Raw genomic sequence first — 14,038 nt, forward strand, 5'->3', positions numbered from 1 at the left:
CCATAGTTAATATAAAAAATAAATATTCAAAACAAAATATATATATATATATATATCAAAAGTTCGAGGATCAAATTTGATATAATCAGCAAATAATGACATTTCTAAATTTTTCATAACTTTCAGAAAGTGTTTTTTCTTAAATTTTCTAGGAAAACACTTTTACGAAAACTAATCCAAATTTTTCTTTGACTGAAAAGTATTTTCCATTGACCAACTTTTCTAACAACAAATAAACATAAGAAAGTTTTGAAAGTAATTTTCTGGAAATCACTTTTCAAAAAATAAACACATAAATTTTTTTTTTTTCTGAAAACAAAGTCAAATTTTTCTTTAACTAAAAAATATTTTTCACTGACCAGAAAAATATTTTTTATTAATTAGAAAGTATTTTTTATTAAAAAAAATATTTTTTATTGAATAATTTTTTTAATAATAAACAAATATAAAAAAATTTTAAAAATTAAATTTAAAAAAATACTTTTAAGTAACAACCATGTCCTACAATTCAATAGTTAATTATATTTGAGAAAGCTAGAGAGGTTAGCGGGTATGGCCACAACAAATCCGAAGAACAGCTAATAATAGCCATCCTCGTAAAACAGCTCAAGACTTCCCGCCATTTTCGCTGCCCTCCTCCTCCCCGAAAGATGGTGGTTGGCAATGCTTCACGCCATTGCACCACTTTTGTACCCTTCTCATTATCATCCATTTTCTCCATTCTCCGATCCCTACATCTATCTTCCTCCTTGCTTCTCTTCTCAAGGTAACCATGCGTGATTTATTATTAATAACCTACCACTTTGATAGTTATCTTTGTAATGTAATGGTGAAACTTTTTTCTTTTTTATATATATATTATGATCTAATGCTCAGAGTATCCTCAACTAGCTTTCATGCAACGCGAATACGAATTTTCTTGATCGGATCTTAAGTAGGACAGTCATATCCGAACTTGAGCTGAATTTTGTTTTTGGTTGTGAGTTACGAGAGATTGATATGCTCTTAGTTTATTCTTCGCTGTTTCACCTTGGGAAAGTTGATCCACAAACTTGGATTCCATGGAAGATGAAAAAAGCTGGGACATGAATAATTACTATGTTAGATTAGCATGGTTAGGAGAATTTTTATGTATTTTAAGGAAAAATTAGATGTGTTTTAGCTGACTTCAATTAATTATCAATTAGAATAAATTAATTCTATAGTGTTATAATGCTAAGTGCTACTCTTGTTAATTTAATAATGATATGGTGTGATTAATAATTATATATCACTTCTGTGACAGGACAAATACAACTTTAGTGTTTATATGAAATTTGAAAGATTAAGAGATAACTTCTAATTTATGAAAATGCTTTAAAACTAGAATGTGTCTGTTTTTGTGTTATAACCTGCTTTTTAAATTGATTGTTGCATGAAAAAACATCAAATTAATATTTTTTAGGTGTTTTTAGATAGTTTTGATGCCCTAATGTGAATAATAAATTTTATTTTAAAAAACATAATTTCGGTGTATTTTTAATTTTAAAAAAACTTGTACTACAATACCAAACACACTAATTTAAGGCCATTCCATCTTAGTTTTGTCTACAAGAAATACCAATTTGGCATCAATGATAATGTAAACGTTGGACTTTATGTGGAGGATTCTTATAGTGGAACATCCATGGTATGTGAAGGAAGTTGATCTTTTGGCTACTCTAGCAGATTGATGTTTTGTGGTTTGTGTCATGTTCTTTTGTCGTTAATGTCTTTATGTGCATGCATGGTGTTAGTAAGTGGTTGTGTAGGTTATGTACATGTTTTTGTTCTTTAATCTGATTCTTTTGCTTCTCCTCATCTTTCTTTCCCTGGCAGGGGAAGATTCCTGGGGTCAACCTATGGAGACTGCAATCTCTGCATAATGCATTTGATATGGGCTCAAGTCAGAACACTGTGTTTCCATATTTTCTGACTGCTTATGATGCTTGTTCCTTCTGCAAAGCAATGAGTTTCACAAGCTTTGTGATGTAGATGCAAGTTATATTTGCATGGATTAAGGAACTATAACATAGACTCGATTCATCTCGGGGGGCTGGCTATCCACAACATAACGTTAGCATCTGATTGATTAAATTTGGGTATAGTTTTGGCAAATATAGGAGGGCCCTTGAGAATCTGGTGTTTGCAAAGTTAACAAGACAGAATGAGTACAGAAATCAATGTTCCTTGGAAGGCTCAATCCACTGCAATCCAGTCTTCTAAAGAATCTGTTTTTTTGCATGGTGAATTGGACATATGGATCTTAGAAGCTAAATCTCTTCCAAATATGGATCTAGCTTCAGAAAATATGAGAAAATGTTTTACTATGTGTGGATCTTACTCACCACTTTGTGGACACAAACCCATGACACATTCAGGCAAACATTCAATCATTACTAGTGATCCCTATGTGTCTGTTTGCCTTGCAGGGGCAACAGTAGCCCAGACTAGAGTGATTGCCAATTGCGAGAACCCTTTGTGGGATGAGCATTTCTGCGTCCCAGTTGCCCACCCTGTTGTAAAAGTAGAGTTTCATGTCAAGGACAATGATTTTCTTGGGGCACAACTTATTGGAGTAGTGGAAATACCAGTTGAAAAAATCGTCTCTGGAAATACTATTAATGATTGGTTTCCTATCATTTGCACTTCTGGAACTTGCCTGAAACCTTACCCTGAGTTGCATTTTTCCATTCAATTCAAGCCAGTTGAAGACAATCCTTTATACAAAGATGGTGTTGGTGATGGACCAGAATACAAAGGAGTTCCCAATACATACTTTCCACTCCGGAAAGGAGGGTCAGTGACACTTTACCAAGATGCTCATGTACCTGATGCTGTGCTACCTAAAATTACCCTGGATGATGGGAAAGTTTTTCAGCATAGTAGTTGTTGGGAAGACATATGCCATGCTATCTTAGAAGCTCACAACCTGATATATATTGTGGGGTGGTCAGTGTACCACCGTGTCAAGTTGGTGAGGGAGCCAACAAAGCCATTGCCAGCGGGAGGTGAGCTTACTCTGGGAGAGTTGTTAAAGTACAAGTCAGAAGAAGGGGTCCGTGTGGTTATGCTACTATGGGACGATAAAACTTCACATGACACATTCTATCTAAAAACGGTAAGCACTTCCAAAACCTTAATAAACATTGCAGTGATTTCATGTTAACAATTTATTAGTTGTTTTTCTATGCAACTTGAAAGCATAGTTATTAAACCTCATCTAACTTGATGAGTCATCCTAGCAATCCGCTGATCAAGAACCTGGCCCCAACCGAGTTTCTGTCTGAATCATTTTGGACATAAAGCTGGTCAAACCCAAGTGACTCGGGCAGGTTGGTTGACCCTGAGTGAGACCCTGACTGGGTCAACTCTAAGATTTTTTTTACTATTGAAACCTTCTTCTTCTTCTTCTTCTTCTTCTTCTTCTTCTTCTTCTTCTTCTTCTTCTTCTTCTTCTTCTTCTTCTTCTTCTTCTTCTTCTTCTTCTTCTTCTTCTTCTTCTTCTTCTTCTTCTTCTTCTTCTTCTTCTTTTTTTTTTTTTTTTTTTTTAAACCCTTTCCTTCTTCTTTTTTTTTTTTTTTTTTTTTTTTATAATCCAGTACTAGTAGTTGATAATTATGACTAGTAATTAAAAGACTATTATCAAGTTCCAAAATCATACTTTGGATAGGCATCGATTATGTCTACATACACATATTATATATACATCCATTTTAAAAATATTATGTGAATTTAAATCCAGGATGGTGTCATGCAAACTCATGATGAAGAAACCAAGAAATTTTTCAAACATTCCAGTGTCCATTGCGTGCTTGCACCTCGTTATGGAAGCAATAAGCTTAGCGTTTTCAAGCAACAGGTGTGACCAATTCCATATCTTATCTGCTCTAAATGTGCTGGGCCTATGATTTTGTTCTCTGATACGACTTATCATTCTAGTCCAGGTTGTGGGAACGCTTTTTAGCCACCATCAGAAGTGCGTGATTCTTGATACTCAATCTTCTGGGAACAACCGAAAAATTACTTCTTTCATTGGTGGCTTGGATTTATGTGATGGCAGATATGACACTCCTGAACATAGGCTCTTTCGTGATCTTCACACAGTTTTTGAAAATGATTTTCACAATCCTACATTTCCTGTAAGTTTTTACTATACATATCTAGAAATATTTGCATGGACGATCTTTGTTCATACAGCACCTGAGCTTTTTTGGGCACGATATCATCCTTTCAAGTGCCTTTTTTATTAAAAAAAACACTAATTTAATGTTTTTTTTAGAATGTTGTTGATGGTTTTGATATAAAGATGTGAAATTTATTAAAAATCACCTGAAAAAAAATATCAATTTGATGCCTTTTCAGATAAAAAGAACTTTGACAACGCTTCTAATCACATGAATTACCAAACACAAACTAAATCATTTCGTAAATCTGCTATCCGAATATTTGCACACTGGTATTTATTGATTTAAGATATGAACGCTAGGAATATCTTTGACCTGCTAGGACACTTGTTCGCATCCACAACTTGCTATTTATATCATGAGGTACACTGCAGTGTGTTGTTATCGAATATGTATAATGGCATGATACACTTGTTGTGTGCAATCCAATCCGCAAGTGTCTTCAGATTTACTGGGGAAGTGCTTTGTGGGATGTTAATTCTGGTTTTTTGGAAGGCTGACTAAGATAAATATAAGCACATGTTAACTTTATTTTGCTATCTTTCTCGCCAATTCATAAAGGGAAAAGAAAAACTCTTAAATGAAGAAACATTTTATATACAGTTTAACATTTTCTTGCAGATGGTGTTTGCACTATAACATTTCTGGTTTCTTTTTGATACTTTGTGTTTTGCAAACTAAAAATGATTTTACTCAAGTCTGAGAGATATGCCTATATACAATGTATACTACTCCAATTATGTCTTTAAGTTGTGATGAGTAGAGGTAATTACTGATTGCCTGGGAGCATATTTGGATTGGAATTGAAGAAAATTGTGGCATGCTTGTTGATTGGAATGACTTTAACATCATTGATTTAGATTCTCCATTTGAAGATTAGTGTTTTTTTATGTCACAAAATATAGGCAAAACTTCATCTTCACCTCGATGACTAACCTATTGGGAAAAAGAGTAATGCAGTTGTCTACATGGTATCAACTGGTGCATAGCTAAAACAAAATCCCAGAAATGGGATTGGCCTACAGGATTTGTTTTATAAGATTTTTCATTTAAAAATGGACAGTACTTTAGATTTACTGCAAAACCATCTAGTTGGATGGTTTTTGCCTAGCTCTCTAGTCCTTTATGCAACAGAAGAGATGCTAAAAGGTATCCCTAATAGCAAACTTGTGGTTCATTTGCACAAAGAAACCAGAAATTTTATAAGAGGTAGAAGTACGGAATTCACAGAGGAGAATTGGTATAATGGCTTTTCCATTGTGAGTGTAGAGGTGTATGAATATTTGTAAGAGAAGATAGATAGATAGATATCTTGGTCAATGCCATTGCTTAATTTCAAGGAGCATATTCGTTAAACCATTTATGTCTTGGATATGTGTGAATTTAGTGAATTTGTTTGTCTTCAGAACAGTAAATATAGTCTCATAACCAAAAATCAGCCCTGTATTCTTTCAATTTCACAAACTTGTGATCATTCCTACCATTGAGCTTTTCTAAGTGCTGTGCTGCTATTCTTCTTAGCACTGCTGTCAAACTTCACCCAGTTTAGTATGGTAGAAATCATGCCATCTCGTACTATAGCTTGGAATGGGAATAATTCTTAGATAACTTTCTGAGGTTTTGTGTATAATTCAAGATATGAGATGAGATGGTGAAGGAATTCTCTATTCTTGCTCAAGTATTGATAATTTTTCTCTGTTATGTTTAGTCTAATACCAAAAGCCCAAGGCAACCATGGCACGACTTGCATTGTAAAATTGAGGGTCCAGCTGCTTATGATATATTGACAAATTTTGAGCAAAGGTGGAAAAAAGCCACAAAATGGCGTAGGATCAAAAAGGTCACTCGTTGGCATGATGATGCCTTGATAAAGCTAGAACGGATTTCATGGATACTCACTCCATCTTCTAGTCCTGATGGTGATAAAATTGTGCATGTCACTGATGAAGGAGATCCTGAGAATTGGCATGTGCAGGTTTGCATTAGCTGGTTTTTACTAAATATAATTTGTATGTGTGAGCCCTTTTATTGGAGCCAATGAAAATTAAAATTATTGTTCTCTTTTATAGGTATTCCGATCTATAGATTCAGGATCTGTGAAGGGATTTCCAAAGTCTACTCAAGAAGCTGTGGATCAGGTTAGAACTAGCTTTATGATTAGCCTGCTAATATATGTTAGATTTAACCATTCTCTTGATGAGGGTATACCAGATTTATGTTAGATAAGTTTATGCTTGTAGTTTTAGGTTTATGTGATAACATTCTAGACCTACCCTACTTCAATAACTTTGCTTCTTTTTTGCAGAATCTTCTGTGTGGAAAGAATTTGAAAGTAGATAAGAGCATTCATACAGCATATGTAAAAGCAATAAGATCAGCACAACACTTCATATACATAGAGAATCAATATTTTCTTGGATCTTCCTATTATTGGCCATCATACAAAAATGCAGGTACAAAAGGCATGAGGTTGATTTCCTTTCCTAGTCAAATGTGATGAAATTTATTGATTTCTGCTTCAATAGACACTAAGGTTGCGTTTTGTTAGTGTTCAAGGACAGAAGAAATAGATACCGACGGGACAAAAACATGTGTGGTTGGATGTAGACAAAGACGTAATGTAAAGATGTCTCTAGGACAATTTTAGAATGAATTTCTGTCCTTTTAAAATAACAAGATGTGTCTTCTCTGTCTCCAACTTTTCTGTAGCGAAACAGTAACCAAACGCTATCAAATAAATAAAAAACAAACTTCTAAGGGAAGACATTAAGGTGTTTTTAGTTTCTCTATATTACTATGTGGTTCGATATATGACAAGGAAACTTCTGTTTTAACTTCATCCTCTATGACAGGAGGGAAGACATCAAGGTGTTTTTAGTTTCTCTATATTACTACGTGGTTGGATATATGACAAGGAAACTTCTGTTTTAACTTCATCCTCTATGACAGGAGCTGATAACTTAGTCCCCATGGAACTAGCACTGAAAATTGCTAGCAAAATCAGAGCAAATGAGCGGTTTTCAGTGTATATAGTAATACCAATGTGGCCAGAGGGTGTTCCAACTAGTGCTCCTGTGCAGGAAATTCTGTATTGGCAGGTTAGATTAGTTTTTATTTTTGTGAAATAACTATCTTTTACATGGCAAACACTTTCTATCATAATGAAAAACCATCTGTTTCTGCACATCACAAGGTTGTTCTCCAGCGTGAAATAACTATCTTTTACATGGCAAACACGTTCTATCATAATGAAAAACCATATGTTTCTGCACATCACTCTCCAGCTTCATATCATTTGTGCATGGTTAAGTTAGGTCTGCAGATCACTCCTGAGTTCTCTCTTGCAAAACTCCACGTTTACTTTTTGCTTGTGTGTGAGCTCTGTGTCATTTCGGTAATGGAATGGTTTCGAGCCCTAAGTCCTATCTTTCTTAACATGGCAATCAAGAACAATTTTAGGAACTAGAATCTCTACTAATCGTCCCCATCCACGGCAATAGTACAAAAGTAAACCGGGAAAAGAAGAGGTCCCAACTTTATTTTTGCGTTGTGGTGTATTATTTGTTGATGAAAACGTATAAACAACATGGTTGCGTATCTATGCGCCTTGCGTTGTGATTTCTGAAGCTAAATGATGATTGAATGACTGCAGGGACAAACAATGGCCATGATGTACAAGATTATTGCAAAAGAACTTGAAAAGGCCGGGCTTTCCTATCGGTATCATCCACAACATTATTTGAACTTTTATTGCCTTGGTAAACGTGAAAATTCTCCACACGATTCTTCAGAGATAAATCAGCAAACTGAAAATCGTTCACTGGTATGGCATATATTCTCAAAACCATATAAATTTGTTCTTTGACTCTTAACATGAAGGCACGTGTTAATGTATAATCAATGCTGAAGGCAAGTCAAAGCATAACTATCGAAATTTTAAAATTTAAATGTAAATGAAGGGAAAATAAAAAAAGACACCATAAATCAATCTTACCTTATTTCTTTGACTGGCACCAATTTTCAGAGAACATAATTAATTTTCAGATGCTCATCCTTGTTTTGTTAGATAGGCACCGTTGATTTGTTTCTTGCAACTGTAATGTCTGTATGCAATGTAAACTTGGACTTTTAATAAATTGTTGTCAGACTTCCTGACCTTCCGGAGACTGACATGAAAAAAGATCGGGGTCACTAGATTACTAGGATAACCCGTAGGTGATGGAGCCAGGTCAATTATTTTAGTTAAAATGATGTTGTGTCACTTTGGTTTTTCAAAGTATTCCATGGGTTTGACTCGATTAGGTTAGTACTGGTTAAATGGAGCTATTAAAACCTAGTCAAGTAAATAATTTTTTTAGTTCAACTTAACCTGAATCATAGATTTTCTAGTTGAACTTGTAAAGTCTGATAAGATTTAATAAATATGCAAACAAGTTTTTCATCCTTTTATTAGCCGAGGCTACATGTGTCAAGAAAAAAAAAACACTAATAAATGTTATAAATCTAGGCAACTAAAAATTTATATAATCATTAATTTAAAGTATTTTAAAAATAAATTAAGATCTATGTAAGTTTATAATTAAATAATAATAATAATAAAAGCTAATGAATGAAGTAAGGGAAAATGGGACTTAATTGAAAATATAGCACACATTTTGCCATTTAGTCAGCCTAAATTTATATCAGTAAATTGGTGTGGTGATGATTGATACCTGAACTGACCGCAGAGAGTCATTCTTACATATATCCGTATCAGTAAATCTTGGTTTTCTTCACAGGCAGCAGCTCAAAAGTTTCGGAGATTTATGATATATGTACATGCAAAAGGAATGGTAGTTGATGATGAATACGTAATCATGGGATCAGCGAACATTAACCAGAGATCCCTGGATGGTTCAAGGGACACAGAAATCGCTATGGGGGCTTACCAACCGACATACACATGGGCCAGAAAAAACTCTCATCCACATGGACAGGTTTGAAACTTCAGCTCTTATTTTCAGCTATAAAACATGGAGCAGAGAAAATTAATAGTTAGCATGGGTTTTTTTTATTGAATTTCTCCAAATATATACACTTAGCAAAAATAATAAATTTAAAATTTTTTAAGGAATCCTGAAAATCTTGTTACACAAAATCAAAGTTGTTTGAGGTTTATGTGAAAATTACTTGAAAATCTAAATTTTTTTCTAACTTTGTATATATGCTTCAAAGTTAAGTTATTGCAATTCACAAGTCATCTAATTATCTGGTCTTTAATGGTAATCTATATGAATCACTAGTGAAAATTATCCTAAATCCTTTTAGAAGAAAGAGATTGTTATACTTTAAAATGTTGGCTTTTTTTTTTTGTATTCACGTATTTATATATTGTACTCTTCTCACCTTAAAACCCCTAGAAAGTAAAAAATATAATATTCTAAAGAGATTGTTATACTTTAAAATGTTGGTTTTTTTTTTTTGTATTCACGTATTTATGTATTATACTCTTCTCACCTTAAAACCCCTAGGAAGTAAACAATATAATATTCTATTTATAAGAAAACTTAAAAACCCTATAAATAACAAAAATATCAATTTGCCCCTTAGATAATATCATAGGTTAATTTTATAAATTTATTCAATAAAGTTCTTATTTGATTTTTCTAAATTTAGAATTATAATTCCCTATATAATTTACACTTTAGTCTTCAATTTCTAAAACTTATTTACAATCAATTCATACTTGATTAATCATTTTATTTTAATTTGTGATTAATGGTTTTTATATGTATGACTCATTAGGTTTCCTAATAAGTTGATCTAAATATAAATTATAATCCTAAATAAAATAGGATTAAATAAATTAATTTAGTATTAATTTAACAATTGATTGATTTATATTTGAAGATCAAGTACAATGTCTAACAACCTGTAATGATCCCTTAAATATTAAAAAATTCATAAGTTGTTTCACTTAACCTTTTAGTAACTGGTTTCTCAGTTTAATTTTTATCTTTTTTATCAACAGTATTTCAATTTAGACATTACAACATGAAGTGCGTCTATCAACAGTATTTCAATTTAGACATTACAGCATGAAGTGTGTCTACTATGTCAAATCATGTTTGTTCTTAACACCATAGTCATTGAATCTTTAAATAAGATTTGAAACTTTCTATAAATTTCATTCTATCTTGCACAAAGATTTACAATCAATAACATTTAAAAACAAATAAAACATTTTCTCTAATTTATCAAGGGTAATGAATTATCTCTTATTTAATTAAATACTTTTATATAGTTCATGTTATATCTAATATCTATCTATTTATTATCCTTGATTAGGACAATTCCAGCAAGATCAAAATATAATACTCTCTATATAAGATAACTTAGTGATTTTAAGCTCAAGGATCACTTACACAACCGTCATATGAGCTCTTTCATAGAAACAAATGATCTCTCCATCTAGGATCCTCATGCGAGTCAATTCAGTGAACATGTCATCTAGTAAACATCTACATATTAGTTCTAGGTATTCCTCATATTTCAGTTTGTGGAACAATTGTTTCATTTTAAAAAAAAAAACATAATATGTATTTGTCTCATTAGCTTTAATCAATATTTAGTCTTAATAGAGCTTTGATCAATAACATTTTGGAAACAATGCTTTCATATAATAAGAATTTTATATTTCCTCATATTTCAGTTTGTGGAACAATTGCTTCATTTCACAAAAAAAAAAAAACATAATATGTACTTGTCTCATTAGCTTTAATTAATATTTAGTTTTAATAGAGCTTTGACCATAACATTTTGGAAACAATGCTTTCATATAATAAGAATTCTATATTTATAACAACTTTATAATTTTCTTTATAAAATATTTTTTTCCACAAACTTTATTTTTAATCTATATTCAATAATGAAATATTTAATGAATATTAAAGATAAATAAATCTTTATTAATAAATTAAATATATTTATATAAATAAAGTCAATGTCATATTTATAACCAACTGATTGGTTACATGACATATATGCTAGCACTTTCATGTCTATTACCTTTATGAAATATTTATTTTTAATTTTTTTTATTGAGTGGTTCTACTTAACATATTAGAATGGTTGAGACAACAATCAGATAAAGAGAAAGACTTAGAACAAGATTTCCGTTAATTAGAAGTTAGTTGAATGAAAAACAAGAAAGAGAGATGAAGTAAAGAGAAAGACTTAGAACAAGATTTCCATTAATTAGAAGTTAGTTGAATGAAAAACAAGAAAGAGAGATGAAGTTTTAATAGCGATGAATGGTGCTATTCTAAGCATAAGAATAGTTGTTAGACCTGAACTGGAGTGTAATTAAGAAAAAAGGTCTATTCATTAGATTGTCAAATTCATTTAGATTATTTTTTTTTCTTAAAATGAATTAAGAAAAAAGGTCTATTCATTAGATTATTTTTTTTTTCTCAAAATGATGTTGTTTTGTTATTTCAAAAAAATTCTTGGTGTTGACCTGATTAGATTTGGATTCAACTTAGCCTAGTCAATATCTTTTGGATTTATTGATATTGTGGTAATAATTGCTTCTCAAAGTATTTTTCATTTAAAAATATATCAAAATGATATTTTTTAAAATTTTTGAAATTTATTTTTGATATCAGCATATCAAAAGGATTTAAAATCATTAAAAAAATTAATTTAAAGTAAAAAAATATATAAAAAAATATAAATTTTTTCAAAAATGTTTTTGAAAATAAAAAACAAACATCATCCCGGTATGTAACAAGAGTGAAGGAGCAACCATAATCTTAATATGCACTTGCCATATCTTTTTCAAATCCATCACGATCATGTCTCGAACGAGTGCCATTGAAAGAGGGTAGAGTTAGTATAATGTCTCCTGTTATTACAATTGTTAATGTTATATTGCTTATCCTCACAATTTATTACTTGAATACGCAGGTATATGGCTACCGGATGTCTCTCTGGGCAGAGCACTTAGGCATCCTCGAGCAAGCTTTCGACGAGCCACAGAACCTTGAATGCATGAAACTTGTCAACAAGACTTCCAGGCACAACTGGAAAGCATATGTCTCCGAGGAGAGCAAGGAAATGAGGGGAAACTTGATGCAATATCCAATTCAAGTGAGCAAAAGTGGAGAAGTGAGTGCCATACAAGGTCATGAAACATTTCCTGATGTTGGGGGCAAAGTTCTTGGAGCATCCACCAACCTCCCTGATGTTCTTACTACATAGATATCCAGTTAAAGCTTTGAAGCTATGGAGTTCACCATATATAACTTAATCTGAATTGTTATAGTTCATGCAGATGCAGTGAACGTTCACAAGGGAGGAGCATGAAACTGGGGATAATGTATGTAACAATATTGTTGAAACATCAAACATGTACACAAAAGGTTCTGATTTACGTGAACACAAATTTTTAAATTTTGTGTTACGTAAGAAAATATTTCTTGTTTTCTTTTTAATTAATTCAAACTTATTTTCCATTAAATTTTAATTTAAACAAATAATTATGAAGGATGAATGAAGGTTTTAATTTAAATTTTTTGTTATAAATTAATATTTTAGTAGTTTGAGAGGTGATTTATGGTGCCTGCTTTTCTCCTGATTTGCATCGTTTTCTCCTAAGATGAATAAAGTACCAACCTTAAGAGAATGAATGGTGAAAAGATCTTCGATTAATGCTACATTTTAATAATAATTTTCACTAAGTTCTAGTTTAGATAAATAATTACAATTAAATATCTCTTGTTATGTTTAATTAATATTTGATTAGTATGAAGGATGATCGAATATGAATAGAGGAAATAGCTTCAAATTCATGACAAGCTTTGGCAGTGTATGTGTGTTAAAAGAAAAAGTTTTTTTAATCTTCAATTTAAAAAGTACAGCAAAATTATAAATTTAATTTGTTTGAATTCTAAAATTATAAAAGTCAATCTTATTCCATTTAATATTGTAAAACGAATTGTGACTACTGATAAAAAGAAATAATCAACAAATTCTTTGATTTGTTAGATCATTGATACGACTAAAAGATTGATGTCTTCTCCTAAGTGTAAGAGTGTCGAAGTAATAAATAACCCGGCAAGACCAGGATCGAACCACAAGGAGGTTAATTGTACAAATTATAAATAACAATAATACAACAACAACAACAACAACAACAACAATAATAATAATAACAATAATACTAATAATAGTAGTAGTAGTAGTAATAATAATAATAATAATAATAAAGAAGAAGAAGAAGAAGAAGAAGAAGAAGAAGATGATGATGATGAGAACTTTGAGATGAAATATTAACGTAAAGATTTAACAACGATAACAACAAATATCAATGTTAGAGGATTCACTAATAGTATGTCAAACAAATATAGTATAAACTCTTATTAGTTAATTGGAAACCACACACAAAGGAGGTTCCAATCAGATTATAGATTGTTAACATGATTACATTAGTCATCTTATTCCATTAATGCTAATACTTGTAAATCTCGTCAAGCATTCATGATTATAACTTATGTTAACAACAAATCAAATTCCTTTCATGGCTCAGGTGTCGGTTATACCATACAATATGGGCTATGAAAGTGCCAAGCATTTATTGTACCAAGTGTTATACAATATAAATCAAAATTAGTCATTTAACAAGCACAGTATTAAAGAGTGAATAAGATAACAAATATAAAACAAGTTAGTATCAAACATTAAAGTCCATATTGAGTTTACACTATACTTATTCTTACACCATTAGTGTAACCTTTTCACCTTGACATAATAAACTTAGCTAGACATAATGAAAGAAAGAAAAATAAATAAAC

At 31.5% G+C, this 14,038-nt stretch overlaps 1 protein-coding gene across 2 annotated transcripts; it reads left to right on the plus strand.

Annotated features, from left to right (window-relative positions):
- Positions 1 to 549: 549 nt before the first annotated feature.
- LOC105114527 (phospholipase D delta-like) lies at positions 550 to 12,664 on the plus strand. Of its 2 annotated transcripts, XM_011011090.1 has the most exons (12): positions 550 to 766; positions 877 to 979; positions 1,858 to 3,139; positions 3,764 to 3,880; positions 3,966 to 4,160; positions 5,914 to 6,180; positions 6,275 to 6,343; positions 6,511 to 6,658; positions 7,155 to 7,303; positions 7,858 to 8,028; positions 8,984 to 9,181; positions 12,153 to 12,664. In XM_011011090.1, exons 3-12 carry the CDS (start codon positions 2,186 to 2,188, stop codon positions 12,444 to 12,446), a joined length of 2,562 nt encoding a protein of 853 aa, XP_011009392.1. In that variant the 5' UTR covers positions 550 to 766; positions 877 to 979; positions 1,858 to 2,185; the 3' UTR covers positions 12,447 to 12,664. The 2 variants fall into 2 exon arrangements, with proteins under 2 accessions (XP_011009392.1, XP_011009390.1); XM_011011088.1 differs by lacking the exon at positions 877 to 979.
- The last annotated feature ends 1,374 nt before the right edge of the window (positions 12,665 to 14,038 follow it).

This window comes from Populus euphratica, unplaced genomic scaffold, assembly GCF_000495115.2.
Source record: "Populus euphratica unplaced genomic scaffold, PopEup_1.0 scaffold538.1, whole genome shotgun sequence".
Lineage (NCBI taxonomy): Eukaryota > Viridiplantae > Streptophyta > Magnoliopsida > Malpighiales > Salicaceae > Populus > Populus euphratica.